Source organism: Ooceraea biroi, chromosome 1 (assembly GCF_003672135.1).
Source record: "Ooceraea biroi isolate clonal line C1 chromosome 1, Obir_v5.4, whole genome shotgun sequence".
Lineage (NCBI taxonomy): Eukaryota > Metazoa > Arthropoda > Insecta > Hymenoptera > Formicidae > Ooceraea > Ooceraea biroi.
This window is the reverse complement of record NC_039506.1, coordinates 6,482,682-6,498,726: the sequence shown is the minus strand read 5'-3', so window position 1 is coordinate 6,498,726 and position 16,045 is coordinate 6,482,682. Positions and strand designations below refer to the sequence as shown.

The 16,045-nt window shown below is 35.7% G+C and overlaps 1 protein-coding gene and 1 long non-coding RNA gene across 2 annotated transcripts; one reads left to right on the top strand and one right to left on the bottom strand.

Annotated features, from left to right (window-relative positions):
* Window positions 1–383: 383 nt before the first annotated feature.
* LOC105286793 (protein expanded) lies at window positions 384–15,594 on the bottom strand. Its single transcript, XM_011351997.3, is given in 12 exon segments — window positions 384–2,802; window positions 2,971–4,760; window positions 4,887–5,162; window positions 5,434–5,742; window positions 6,066–6,231; window positions 6,544–6,819; window positions 7,076–7,316; window positions 7,915–7,994; window positions 9,054–9,133; window positions 14,035–14,134; window positions 14,655–14,750; window positions 14,753–15,594. Coding segments are annotated over 12 exon segments (3,939 nt in total). The 5' UTR covers window positions 14,783–15,594; the 3' UTR covers window positions 384–2,307.
* On the top strand, window positions 7,206–10,425 carry LOC109611479. The gene is made up of 2 exons (XR_002193881.2): window positions 7,206–7,288; window positions 8,337–10,425. It is a non-coding gene; the product is annotated as an uncharacterized LOC109611479 (long non-coding RNA).
* Window positions 15,595–16,045: the final 451 nt, after the last annotated feature.

Here is a 16,045-nt window from a genome sequence, read left to right as displayed (position 1 = left end):
ATAACGTAAATTTAAAGTTTAACGACAAATAGCAGCGCGGGTCATTCTTATAACTAAATTGTAACTATTAAACAATCTGATCTCAGATGTAAAAATACAGAAAACGATTATCAATATTTTGCGCGTTATTTTATATATAAAATAAGTAAGATTTTAATTAATAATTATACATGAGATATACATAAGAAAAATCTCGCGCGTATATGCGCGTGTTTATGTGTGTGAAAGGGAAGATAGTTATAAATCTATTTTAAATCAATTTCATTGTTCTACATTCGTGCAAATACGCGCAATGGCAATTTAAAAATATATATATTATACATTTTAGATTTATATTACCACACCATCACTATCTTTTATTTTTTATTTTCTTTAGTTTAAAATATGTATAAAATGTATACGGTAACCGTTTCTCAAACCAGTAAACATTTCGATTTATTTCATTTTTTTACAATGTAATGCAAACAATTTTCATTTATTGTTAAGTTTTTAAGTTGGTATATTTTTGTCAATATGTAACGCAAAATCCACTAAAGTCGGAATATTAATGATTCTGTCTGCTTGTGTTTTTTGGTAAGTATTCTACTATGTTTACACGCTTTGTAATATAAATTCATGATGTCAATCTTTATAATCTTGTACCAATAAATTTGACACTTCTGCAGCTTCACAATATATATATACTGAGATATATAACTATTATAAAAATACAAAGAATTAACTACATTAACAGCACCGTACGCACACTTACAAAACATACTTCGATAATAACAGCACCACAAAACGAGTACTGTGTTACTAAGATATATAGAGATGAGAAACTGCTCGATAATAAATATTGCTTTTGGAAACATATAGGATAGGTATTATTTCTTTAATTACAATAATGATATATATTTTTTCTTCAAAATATATGTGCGTATTCCGTGAGAAATTAATATTTATATATAAGAAAGTCGCTTTTTTTACGATATAAGTGGGATAAACTGTATCATTATTGGCCATCTAAATTTTTTATTATAGAATTATCACTAAACGAGAATATATCGGAAAAGCCGAATGCTAAGAAAATAACATGTAAAATAACTGCATCCGAACTGTTTTCGACTCTCATTATGATTAAATTTTTACATATTAAACATTATTTAAATAATTCTGTACGTAAAATTTATTATTCAATACTAAACCTTATGCAAAATACGTTTTATCTATTTTAATTATCAATAATAAAACGTATTTTAGCATAAGGTTTAGTATATTTATTGCCAATTACAATTATATACGTAAATTCACAAAACAACAGGCATTTCCAGACAACAAGAATATTTAAAAATGCAATTTCTTAATCCTTTTTCATAGTTTATTAAAATGTACGCACATACAAAAAGTGCGTAATATATAAAAAGCTAGGTAATGAGCAGATTGTGGAAAATAAATTAACATGCAGATGAATTGAACAGATAAAACACGGAAGAGAATATTTTTTGTGTTAATCAGTATGTTATCAATAATAGCATAGGTTTTATGACAATATTCTCTATATTCGGTCGCCGGCCTGTATAAGCAGGCGTCGCCTTTTTATCGGGGTTTATAAGTCGAATTTTCATCGCATCAAAATCCCATAAAAGACAGTAACTTTCGAGCTTCGGTGATCTATTTCTCGTTTTAAATACATATAATCAATAATTATGAGATGATTATTATCATGGAATGTATCATTGCATTACAATACAATGGCCAATAATTGTATAGTTTAGCCTAACGTCGAGCGGGACTAGCGCCGCCTTTTTATCGGGGCTTATAAGTCGAATTTCCATCGCATCAGCCATGTGATTGAGCAAAAGGCGGTAGACACTTAAAGTGCCTAAGTACAAACGCGTTAAAATAATATCTAAAATATTTTATACGAGAAAGAGATCTGCAAGTATATGTGTGATTTTCAAAAATGAGCATTATATAAAGACAAAATAATCGGAATGTTTTACCATTCATCACTGTTGACGATTCGTACATACAATCAGAAATGATTCGTTACTTAAGACGATCGATCATTTAGTTACCACTTGGAATTTTGAAAATTTAAATAATCCAAGAAAAAGGAAAAAAAACGATGAACAAATAAAATGGCACCCTGAGTCGAAGAAATATGGTCCGCGAGAACGATATTTAATTTGTCGTAGGTTTCCTTACTACATCGACTACTAACTACATCGACGTTACGTAACGCGTGATCGGTATCGGGATTACGGAATGTACTTTGTCCTGAGCTACAAGATTATAAATGAAGAAAGAAGTCAAGAGCAAATGTTAGGAATGAGACACTCTTGCGAAATCTTTCTTGGCTGTCGAGGTTTTGATTTTACAAGCACTACCTTTCGTTTCCGAAGGATGCTTATGAGTACTTGTCGACGGCTTTCTGGATGGTTTCTGAATTTGTGTCGTTGACAATCCGCTAACTGGATATTTATTTCTGTTGGAGGTCCCTCCGTTGCTACTCCGTATGCCATTCTTCGTGGACGTGGTAGCAGTCGTAACAGAAGTGGCCTCGTTGGGATGTTTCGGCAATACAAATGCCTTCGTTTGCTTGAGTAGATACTGGTCGTTGCACAACGCCGATATTAAAGGTAAATCTAAGTTGCGACTTTTCTCGCGAAGTGTTCGGATGTCCAGCATATCGTCATCCTTCCCTTCATCGTTCTCTTCTATGCCATTACTCGACTTGTTGGCTGTCGTAGCAGTTGACAAAGTAGAGGAAGCCGTCGCTAAAGAAGCCGATGGCAGTGGTTGATTTTTTTCAAGATTCTAGAGCAAAGTAAGAAATAATTAACAAGGTTTCTTATTTTATTGTGTCTAAAAGACTTCTGTCTAATTATTACAATTGGTAGATATATAATATTTAAGGTTCTTCCCTACACTGATATAGTAAACCTAACTTTGATCAAAATAATATCTTAGCTTATAATTTATTACCTGTATCTCGTAAGGTGGTGGCGGCGGCGGCGGCGGTAATCTGCGATGTTTGGACTGTGATAAAGACTGCATTTTATTCGTGGACACCAGTGTGTCCAAACATTTAAGGATATTGTCGTCGCTCCTGGTTCGCGTAAACGCATGTAGCGTGTGAGGTTGCGTTGGCGGTGGCGGTTCTCTTCTCAGACTGTGGCTGCCTGTGGACGAATAAGTCGCGCCGCTGTACAGCGAGCTCGTGCTGGCAGCGTAGTGACTGCTGAGATTATTGTGCAACAGGTAATTGCTGCCGGCGCAACTGCCGGTGTCGCTCAAATTTTGATTGGACGCGTATTTAGACTGCGAAGAGGAGAACGAGGAACCGGGGAGATAGGGCGTGCTGCGATACATCACAGAGCTTTTGTTGAAGGATGGATATGGTGGCGGTGGGCAGGCAGCCATCGCTGCCAGGAAAGAACCTTGCTTGGCATCGATGTACTCCTGCTTGGACACGGCCGGATCTTTAAGTGGGAACATGACGTAATCAACATCGGAATAGAGTTGCTGCTTGTACTGCTCTATCTGTGACCGAGCGACTTGACTCGTGTAGACGGTCGCCAAACTGGATGTTGGCGCCGGCGGCGGTGGTGGTGGCGGCGGCGGTGGTGGCTGTCGCGGATGCACCATTGCCGGTGGAGGTGGTGGTGGCGGTGGTGGCGAGGTCAAGTAGGGTAGAAGCACCGGGCCGCTCCGTGAGGCGTGCACGTCCAGGTAATTATTCGGGCCCACCACAAGAGCGGCGACTGGCGCGTGCACCGGGGTAGGCTTCATCTTATCCCCGGGATAAGTAGGCGGTTGAATTCTAGGCGGTGGTTTCGGCACAAACGTTGCAGTTACATCGCTAGCGCTGGTCTTCGTGATCCTCGGCACGGAACCAACCGCCGTCGATGCATCCGGATAAGGCGGTGGAGGTGGTGGCGGTTCTCGCGGCGTTATCGCGTCATTTCGGGGTGGCGTTGGCGGCGGTATTTGAATCTTCTCGCGTGGTGACGTGTATGGAGGCGGTGGAGGTGGATCGACTCGTCTGGGCGGCAATGGAACAAAGTCACCGCGGTTGGTGTTGTACAACGGTGGCGGCGGCGGTGGTGGTTCACGTTCCCGGTGATCCAACTCCGGTATGCTCGATCTTTTTGGGACATTGATCGTAGCATAATCGACGTTTCCTACCGGATACGGCGGCGGTGGCGGTGGCGGTTGTCGGTCGCTGTCCGTCCGAAGTGGCGGTGGCGGTGGCAGTGGCGGTGGTGGCGGCATAGTCACATAGTCGCAATCCGAATCCATCGAATTGCTGATGGTCTTGCGCGGCGGATATCTACCGACTATCAGATCCGATAACTCGTCGGCTGATAACAGAGGTCTCACACTGGATGGATCGCTCCCATCGCCCCGGAAGCTACCCGCGCTGAGTATGCTGTTACTGCGCGAGCGCGGATCTTCAAGCTGCTGGCTGTCATCCCCGTCGTCGTCGCCTTTACAAACGCTGTAGATTGGTTCCTGATCCTCCGTACCGACGTCCTCAGTGTAGACATCGCTACTTTCGGATCGCAGACCGCTGTGGATGGTGTAGAAGCCGGACGTGACGGACGCTTCGTCGGTGGTGGATTGAACGGAACTCAGAGCGCAAACATCACTAGCCGCTGAAGATTCGTTGGTCTCACCCGTGGGCGAGTACAAATCGTCGCTGATCCTTTCGTCTTGAATCTCGCTGCTTCTTACCGTGTACACGCCGCTAGTCTCGCTCGCAATGTCAGTACCTAATGGACATTATTCGGATCTTATCAACAAACTGTAAGTAACAAACTGCAACTTTATTTATAAAATAAACAGAATTAATTAATTATAATTTGCAATCATTTTTGCAAAAAATTTTCATTACTCACCTGCATATTTACTTGTTTTTTTGCATCTATCATAAATAGCGCCAGGAAAGCTAACGGTCTCCGTGGAGACAGTGGAGTTTTGTGTCGTATGTGAGTAGCCTAATTCCAAGCTGGAAGTCGCCGAAGTACGACGCATTTGCGATGGCCCGCCCATAGGTGTGTTAACGACAACGACCGTGCTGCAGCTGCTGCTGCACTGTGAGCCCTCAGTGACCATCGTGGTATTCGGCGTAAGATGCAACGCCATCGACGCAGAAGTGGCGCTACCATCTACCTCTGAAAATTGTGCTGCAATCAGTTTGTATGTTTACCGGTATTCATTGATTTCTATGAATTAATAAGAAACATTTTTTAGTTTTTAAAATATGGAAAATTATTAAATAGAATTCACATTTAATTGCTTAGATTAAATTCTATTTATTTCTTTATTTCTTTACTAGATAATATAAATATAATATCACCATAAAAATTTCAATAATAAAATTTGTAATTATTCTTTTTCAAGAATTTAATACAACGATATTACTGTATTATTCATTAAAATTACCGTCAATAAGAGGAATGGAAGAAGATGATATAGGATGACCATCCATGTCTGCATTTGCGCAATTTAAGGCTCTACTCTGGGAGGCCGAGTAAGGTACTGTCTCGGTAAGACGTGGCAAGCACTCGGTCGACGCTGGCGCGGTATCAGGTTCGTCCTCGCTGTGTACCCTGTCACTGACTATACCAGATGTCGTATTCGAGGATGTGCTTGAGATGACGGAAATCCGTTGATCACCACGCGCACTGCGCGCTGTTAAGCTCAGCTTGCATTGGGTAGGATACATATAACAGTCCCTCAAGACTTTCCGTTCTACAAATCAAATTTAATTAGTTATATAATTTTGTTATATTAGGCATTATTCTATTAATTTTAATCCTAGCATGTAAACGATATGACAAAACTTTGCGAAAATGAGAAAAAATAATTCCGAAAATGTCGAATAAAATATTGAAGGAAATAGTTTACAATTGTCTTAGATAGAAGTAATATAAATAACATAAAAATAATTTAAAAAATAAAAATTTAGTAGGTATATAAAATAGAAAAAATATATAAGAAAATAATTTAATTTGAGAATTATCGATTGCATAATTGATTGCATAACGGTGAATGACAGCGCAAAATGAGTTCACCTTCTTCTTCCCTTCGTTTAGCTTCGTTTACTCTGGGTGCTATAGCCATAGAGAATTGATGGGTGTCACGACAAAGTCCCAAGAGAAGTTTGCTTTTATCATCGCATCCGCTGTAGAGAGTGAGTTTGTCCGGCTGATCGATTGCTCGGATCTCAAATTTTTTGCGCTAAAATAACATAAAAATGATAAAGTAAATAAATCATTAAAGCTCACATATATCACATCAAGAAAACTTTCTCAAAATTTTTTCAAATATTAAAACAGTAACAGTTTTTCTTTTATAACGAGTTTTCTCAGAATAGAGTTGTTATAAAATATTTTTTACTAATTTAATATTCAGATATCTCCTTCTATTTTCATGCATTAAATGCTCGTTTTATTTTGTAAAAATTGATACACATAACGATGCAGAAAAGAAAAAAAATGTACAATTCTTCAATTTCGACATCATAATCTTCAATATTTTCTCGATACATACATCAAAGCAAAGTTTGTCGATGTTGTTCCAAGCAAAGATACGCGGTGTTTCTTCCTCGGCGTAAACTCGCACCCCGCGTGCGCAAATCGCCAGGAGTATGCGTCCGGGTCCCGCTTCGTTTTTACTGCGTCGTAACCGATATAAGTGAGCGTTGAGCGGCGCCTCCAACAGCACCGCCTCCCGGATGTATTGCAATTCTGCCTCCTCCCTGGAGAGCCCACTGTTTTCTCTATGCTGGGCAGCGAGCACAGCAAGCACATTCGACTCGAGACACATCTGCGAATGTTCGTTTAGCATATTAAATTGTATTGCAGGCAACGACAAGTGCAATAAATTCTAAATACAATGTTCTCTAAAAAGAAAAGAAATTGAAAAAAAGAAAATATTTTCTAAAATTGAACACAAATAACATTATACTTATTTTGATGGCATAAACACCAATGTAAAGTTATTAATAAATTTCATTTATAACTTTGCTTTCCTTTTTTATGATACTAATAATCTAAATAAATTTTGAAGAAATTTAACTTACGTGGGGTGGAAAGTAATCCGTAGGCTTGCAATAGCCAACAAATCCTGCATGTGGTCTGTGTCGTTCATCGGAGTAATCTCCAAGATCAGCTTGAAGTGCGAGTCCAGCGAGTACAAGTAATGGTGTAACGATGGATGGTTCGTGAAAGGGATGATGTGGATGAAGAGTCTCCACCCCGCCGCCATGTCTGACGACGTTATCGCGTAATTGAAGGTAATAGTGATGCCGCGTTGTTTCATCGCTGAAACAGCAATGCAAGTCTTCAAGATATTTTAACAAATAATTAAAAATTATTTGAGCATTAATTAATTTATCAGTATTCATTAATACCATATTTAAAAAACCAAATTATAAAAAGTATTATTAATTATGGAAAAAATTATAAAAAGAAAAGAGATGATTGGAAAAATTATAAGATATCTATATCTTATAATTATATAGATATATATAGTTTGTTCGAAAAGTTAATATTAGTTGTAAAAACTGAAAGAATAAAGAAAAAGAAGTATGGAAATTTTATACTAAAACTGTAGTGATTCAGATACGATTTGGTGCGCACAACTGAATAAAATTTAACTAATGTTTATTATACTGAATTGTAACGATTCGCTCGCTTAAAAAATCATTCATATATACATATATTTACTATGATAAATATGAATTAGAATTATTATGTATGCGTGCACGCATGTGTGTGCATACGTAAATGAATAAGAATTATTTTAATCTTTTAATTTAATTTTGATCTAATTTTATTTATTTAAATATGTCATCTGATTTCATTTAAAAAAATATAGCAAAATTAATAACTCGTTACAAAACCAATATCAATGGCTTACCTTAACAATAACGGCGTATCAACGTAAAAACGAACTCGAAAATATAGGACAAAAGCTGGCCTTCCGCTACTATCTAAACCCTAAAAATAATAATTACATATTATCCTAAGAAATTATAATTATCTATCATATAATTTGTGCAACAATTATTAATGAAGTATTCATATGGAAGTTGCTGGAAGTTCTGATAATTTGGCAATAGTTATTGCATGATAGTCATTATATATATGTATAACAAATGCACATCACGCTATGATTATATCACATATGCATATAATACATTTATTTATATGATATATGTATATGTGTGTGTATATATGTATATAACAAATATGTTTGTGTTGTGAAATGGTAAATAATAATGAACTTTAATAGATGATGTAATAGTTTCTGTGATAATTATAAATTCGATATTTTTATAGTTACGTAAACAAAAGTATCCTGTCCAAGGTCCACTTAACATAAGGGCCAACGAAAGAAGATCGCAACAGAAACCCTCTCGCAGGTCAACGCCCTAAGGGTAAAATGCAAGTCGAACGAACTGACAAGGTCTGCATTCAGAGTCAACGACCAGAAAGGTCGATTTTATTGCTATGTGGTACACGCGTTCATTGTAAGCGCCTTTTTCAAGGAACTTAATTCTTCTTATTACGTGACACAGGATAATGTGTGTGGAATTATGGGTAATCTCAAAAAACTAAAAATGAGAATAAAGTTATCTAATAATAGAAATTAAACAATATTTAACAATTTATTTTGATGAAATATGAAATATCAAAGTAAATACATAAATTTGTTTCATATAAATCAATGTTCTAATTCAGAATAAACGTGTATATAACGTGTATAATCGTGTATAACGTGTATGATTGTGTATAATTGTATATTTATATGTTTTATTCATGAATTACATTGGTGTCAGAGTCATTGATCAGGATTGAAAGAGAGTTCTATAATACATATTTAATACTAGCTAAAGATGTTCATAAAACTGTGCGAAAAATAATCAAATAAATAAATAAAAATGTATATGCGAAAAAAGAAAAGCTTAAGAAGCTCTTTTTCCTTGTTAGAGAAAGAAAGAAACAGTAAGTTTTTCTTTTATGGAATATATGGTAAGGTACAAAGCATCTACTTACATGTGTATGAGAATTTCGCCAATTCTTCGGACCATACTTGCTTAGTTTATTTTCAGGATCTACGAAGAGATATTCTCCATCTAAAACAATAAAAATAATTTTATTACGATACAAATTTATCATTATTACATGCGTGAGCGTATTGAATACAATTTAAAATCCATTTTAGACAATCTATAATCTAAGATAAAATTTGCAATATCTTGAAGTGCAATGAAATCTTTTAGCTATCGAAATAAATATAATAATAAATAAAGTTAATATATATAAGTTATACTAATCGTAAAATGAAGTTATAATTATTTAAGATTTTTTACAAACTTTATTTCTAGATAAATAAAGGAAACTTTATATCAGTGCTTTTATATATCTGTAACGTGCAATTACGTGTTTTTAATGTGGAACCATTCTTTATAGTTTCTTATTTTACATATAAAAAAGTATTAAAAACGATATTACACTTATTGTTAATGAAATTATATTTGAAGTTTTGTTGGAACTTTTATCACAAATTATAGATCATCTAAAAAACATTATATTCTCGCAATACATCATAATTAACGAGATCGTTAAAAATATCGCTAGATCAATGAAACACATTGCATATTATGGAGCTTATTGGATTCACTCGCAGAGTAACAGAGAGTTCAGTTGAGCCGAATTGAGCATCTACGAATTATACTTGTCATGTCATTCCGATATGGTCTATTCACAAAGCTCAGGAATTCATTGTTTTGCATGAATGTTTGCAAGGATTAACAGTCCAAAATGTTGATACTCCCTAAACGAGCGAAACAACGAAAGAGTTCAGCGAGAAGACGTTCGTGAATGAAAAGGTCTCACAAACCTGTCCTGCCTACATGGAGCCAAATATTCGGACCCTTCTGGTACAATAACGCGACATGCTTTCCAAACTGGAACTCAGTTTGAAATCTCAAGAAGGAGACCATCACTATAATCAGGCTTTTAAAATTTCAAAATGCATCTAACATTCGTTGTTGCACGCAAGCATCGAACACTTTCACAATTAGACTAAAGAATTATTTGTAAATATCACAGATAAATTTATATTTGACGATATATGACAATACCTCGAAGTAAACTATTCAGAATTCGCATTTCATTATACATGTAATGTGCAGAATGTTCCAGATTTTGCGCACTACTTTGTTTAATATTCTTGAGAGATCATTTGAAGACAAAATTTTCATATTAAAATATCTTTCGAGACTAGAATAATTTTTAAATGAGATATGTTTAGAATTGGTTATATCATTTATATTAATTATAATCAAAATTACGTGTACTCAAAATATAAAGTAATAGTAAAAATGTCTTTAAGTACTTCAAAATTTATTGAAAGAGAGAGAGAGAGAGAAAGAGAAAGAGAAAGAGATTATTATTAATATTTGTATATACCATATGAAGAATCTCATTTATCCACTAATATTACTGTAATTACTGTGCAATATATGCGATATCTGAGTACACAAACTTTACCCGAGAGATGGTAGAAAATCATAAAAAACAAAGGTAAAATAATAAATTGTTATACAAGGTGAGGCACCTAAAACAGGCCACCTGAATATCTCGGCTGTTATTGGTGATAGAAAAAAATGTGTCAGACCAAACTTGCATGGTTTCGAGGGACACATAATTTGTTCTAAAAAATTTTTTATTAGATGAACGCGTAGAGATCATATGAAGGTCAACTTCGTTTTTTTAAATGGTATGATATGTTTTTTTACGTACCATCCAGTAGAGCGTTTGAAGATGCGCACATTGATCTACGGGTCAAAATAATTCAAGGTCACTGAAAGCTAAAATGTCCAAGTGCTAGAACTTTTTCATTTCTGAGTTTACGGTATTTTCAATAGCAGAGAACTCTAGGCAATATAAAGTAAATTATTTTCCCTTGCAATTGGCCTTCAGTGACCTTGAATAATTTTGATCCGTAGATCAATGTGCGTATCTTCAAATGCTCTACTAGATGGTACGTAAAAAAACATATCATACCATTTAAAAAAACGAAGTTGACCTTCATATGACCTCTACGCGTTCACCTAATAAAAAACTATTTAGAACAAATTATGTGTCCCTTGAAACCATGCAAGTTTGGTCTGACACATTTTTTTCTATCACCAATAACAGCCGAGATATTCAGGTGGCCTGTTTTAGGTGGCCTTACTCTGTATATATTATACATTTAAGTGGAAAACATACAAACAAATGACTAATTTTGTATGCATTTAATATATAGAATAATATATAGAAACTTAGAAACTTAGAATTATTAGAAACTTTTATAAAATATTAGTAATTTTTTATAAAATATAAAAAGTATTGCTATATTTGTGCATTATGTATATATTATGAGTCTACTATAATTAAGAGTTCCTTGTTATACGTTAACATCAAATTATACATAAAATTTTGTCAGAAATTATAGATCGTCCAAAATGAGTGTAAGGTGTGTTCACTCTCTCCATGAAAGAACACCTGTGTTACTCGAGGTATAACCTGACCATTATTGTAGAATGTTGCCCAAGGGCTAACTCTGGCCCTCGCGTAACCATCCATCAAGACCATACGGCCCATGTATTTTTTGAAATACATGCTTCATAGTCACCAACGTACCACAATCTTCTTTTCGCTTGATATAGCTCAAATTCAATTGAGCTTTGTTTATCTTTTTCCGTTTTCTTGAATGTAGCAAACAATCTAGCAATATGGATAGATTTATTTCTCTGTGTACGTGATATAATATTCATTCTGTTATTTATTTTGTTTTTATTTATGGAAAAGTTTAATATCTTTCTCTTTTCTGTGATCTTTCCTTTTTTTATTCACAGTTTTAAAGTAAAGGAGAATATAAGAAAACATATTGTATATTTTGTTAAATAATCGAAATTTTACAATACACATACATACAATATACGAAAAAATAATGAGAATAATAAATTATTATACATTTCTATTTAATATGTGCATTGCGTTTCGAAGTACTGAAAATACCGAAAAGGATCGGAATAGTGTTCTGTGTTACAGCAAAAAGAATTCGACGAGCGAGAATGATTCTTTTATGAATTCGTCGGTTTCCTAGAAAGAGGGAGAAACAATATTTCCTTTTCTTTTTTTCTTTTTACCCCAGTGTGGTACAGCGATACGCCGTAACCATAATTACATCCGTAATCATTATGATTGCCAAGAGAGGAATCCTGAGCTGTTTCTCCTTGGAATTTCAGCTAGCTATCTCCTACCAATACGATTTTCCTTTAAAGGCATAACTGTAAACTCGAAAAGGATTGAAAAGAATTCTCTTGAGAATTTTTATATACGATGCAATCTAATTATCGATTTAATATTTTTTCATAAATTCTCAATTATCAAAAACTTCATATCAACATTTTAACAAACATCAAGATGTTATAAACCTCCTAGATGCGTGTAGATACACATCTAGTGTTTCTATATCATCTAATAATATAAAGTAGTATATATTTAATCTATGTTCTCGTTCTAGTGCCAAAAGAGGACTGTCGCAAAGAATTAAAGAGATATTGCCATTCTTTCGTAACATGGTTCAGCCTCGCCGCGCCATGGACCCAGCGAATCTGCGCTGGATCCTCTATTCTCCACTATCTCTCCAACGCCCCGGTCATACAGACTGGTCGGGCCTTTTTGCCCCTCCATCACCACATCGTGTGCCGGTGATTCCTGTCCACAGAGCCCTCCTTCTGCATATCTGTGTGCGAAGCCGCCTCATCGCGTCGTAGACGCCTGACCAGGAGATGGAATACGAAAGGCCTTATACAAATCACCGGGCTACCGTCTTACCCAACCCCTCCATTCTCTTTCTTTTTACGTCTCCCTACCGTCCGCTTGTCTCCCCTTATTTCTTCTGGTTTCCTTCTTTTTTCATCATCTTCATTTTCAGCGTTCATCATCTTTTCCCGTCGTATAGTAATTTATTATCTCTTTCACTTATCGTCTTACATCCCTCTCTCTCTCTCTTTCCCTTCTCTTTTCTCCTAAAGTAAATCAATGATTATATATGTTTAAGACAATATGATTTCCAATGGGATTAGAAATCTTGTTATTGTTTTTGTTTATTAATGATATTTTAGATAAAATAAAATATCAAGAAATTTTGTTTAACAAAGTTTAAAAGACTATGTAATAATGCTGAATTCACGCAGACTTCTACCAATAAGTTCTACAAAACAGTAATGAGAGCAATGAGAAAGGATAAAATACGCACCAAGTAGAGAAATAATAAAGCAAAAGGAAGAAAAATTCAAAAAACCCAATAAAACAGGTAGAACATCGACAAAAACTGACATTGATTAAATCACCAGCGAAATAAAGATTCGCAGAGTACGAGTGGCGAGGCGCAATACGCGTGTAGGGAGTGCGAGTTGCCTCTATCTTTTTATACTTGTTTTTTGGGTGCATTTTTTCCTGTCGTGCCATGGCTTGCGCGTCTCAAAACCTGCCAGTTCAACCGAGCTCAGAACCGATGGTGCTTCGTTGGAATGTAGAAGGTATGGGTGGGGTGTAAGGCCCCGTGGGGCCCTTTGAGGGTCCGGGAATGCTTCGTCCGTGGTGGGGGCCACCAGTTGGACCGGCTTGTCATGACTGGTAAGGAGCAAAGTGAGGGTAGCGATGAATGTGAACCGTGCGGTATGCAGAAAAACTTGACGATTAGTCAAAAGACCCAGACGTCTCGCTAACTTACGTGATTTCTCACTAATCCCTTTTGTCGAGGACAATAAATCGATAATATGTAGCGTAAAAATCGCGACTGTTTCTTAAATATAATTATTTCGATGCATATGTATCAGACCGTTACAAGCTTATCATTAACATTATTATTTATTAAGCATGCAAGTCATTGTCAATATTATCAACTTGTAATGCTTAATAAACAACCAAAATAGATTTCGTGATATAAAATGCAAAAATGCAAGCATGCACTCACCGGATAATATTGCCAAACCGAAAAGTTCGCAATCTCGCATGCCTTGTTGGCTTAGAAGCTTACATGTCTGCGAATAAACCTCCTTCACTCTCGATTTAGCCTGAAATAATAAAACGACTTATTTTATTAACATCTATATTTCAAATAATAATAAAAAAAATAATAGAGTATTTTCGGCTGGCTATCTTGTCGACAAGTTGTACATTTACAAGCATTTATTTCAGTATGTTTTCCAAAATAAACGATAAATCTTTTTTTTTTAAATCAGTAAATTCAATAAAAGCTATAAAAGCTATCATAAAAAGTTAAATTTTTTAAGAAAAACTTTTTACCAGGAAGAAGCTTTGATAATTGTTATTATCATCTTTTTATAAGAAAAATAATTATCAAAAAAAATGTGCAAATATTTTAAAACTTCTATTGTTCTCAGCCAGCCTTTTCAAATTCAGTACAGTATAATATACACACTTTTAATAAAAAAATAATTAATTTTTTGTAATTTATAAACAATTTTAATTTGTGTCCTTTTCGATGATAATTTATTTAATGAAGAAATCCTTTTTTAATCATCCTCTATTGATAATAATAATCTATAATAATTAACATTCAATTTATCTCACCTCAACAACAAAGTTGAGAGGATCACCGGGAAGAGCGTGTACGGCGAGATAGCGACTAGCGGACACCAGGGGTTGAAGGCAAGACCGCGCAGCCGTGACACCGCTACCACGCATGCTGCATGCTTCATTTCGTCGGCGCTACGCCCAGCGTCCTCACTATAAACAACAAATCATAATTGTCTGTTAGACACAAAAATACATGCTCATGCTTGTGATTCTAATTGATACAGTTGGCAAAAGGTATAATATATTTTCCTTTCTCTCGAGTTTTTCTCAATTCTCATCAGATATTAGCAACGTGTAAAGAAAAGAATATCAAATACTGTCGTCTTATTGATGATCAACTCTGGAAAACCACAATGGCATTCACAAAATGCAACTAATCATCGTAATAAATCATCATCATTTTTAAAGCCTAATAAAACAATGTCAATAATAATGGGTGATAGCGTGCATAATTGAGTATACGACTAAAATAAAAAAACAGTAATACGAATGACGATATCTCTGAAGAATTTAATAACACGGGTTGCGTTCTCTTGACGAACAATATTCAACATTCGTGCAACTAAACTGCACATACGTATCCTTTGTAATACAGTCTATATTTGTGATAAATTATTAGATCGCATTGCCAGCTTTATTGCACTTTCCATCCATCTACGAACACGATAACGAGAAGAGTTATCACGTGGAACAATGTATAGTTAATAAAAATCTGTAATTTAGAAATTTCATGATACAGTTATGAGCTTACATCATTTCTGAAATGAGAGACAAGATGTGGGGAGAGGGATACGCAAATGTAGATGGTTACACGATCATTTTTCCAGAAGTGCACTTGGAAGTATCCTCAAGTCTGCACTGCGATACTCGATTGATTCAATTAACGAAAAAGAAGAAAAAAAAGAAATTATTTTGTCACTTTGAGAAATGATCGATGGGATCGATTTTTAGAAAAAACCACATGTAATTCACTTCCATACTCCGAGAGGAAGTAGAACCACCCTCGTTTCTAGCTCTCGCTCTTTCGACACACTCATACGTTCCCTCGTAGTCATGCAATTACCTATTCCTCTCTCTCTCATCCCCTCCCCTTTTTCGGATGCTTTTCTCAACTCGTAGCACGTTAATGCATTTACTCGCTTACCGATATAACTGCCGGCACCATTATAAAAGCCGGTATCTCCCCCTCCCTCCCTCCCTCCTTCTCTCCGTCTCTTTTTCATTCTCTCTGTCTTTCTTCTCCGATCCCTCATTCTCGCTTCTTCCCTGGGTCTCTCGGTGCCCCCTGATAGTCGATGCATTTCACAGCCGTTCAACTCGCGTCCCCGCAGCATTCCCCGCGCGATCACCGACCTCGCATACCCCGGTCGCAAGCGCGTCGCGCG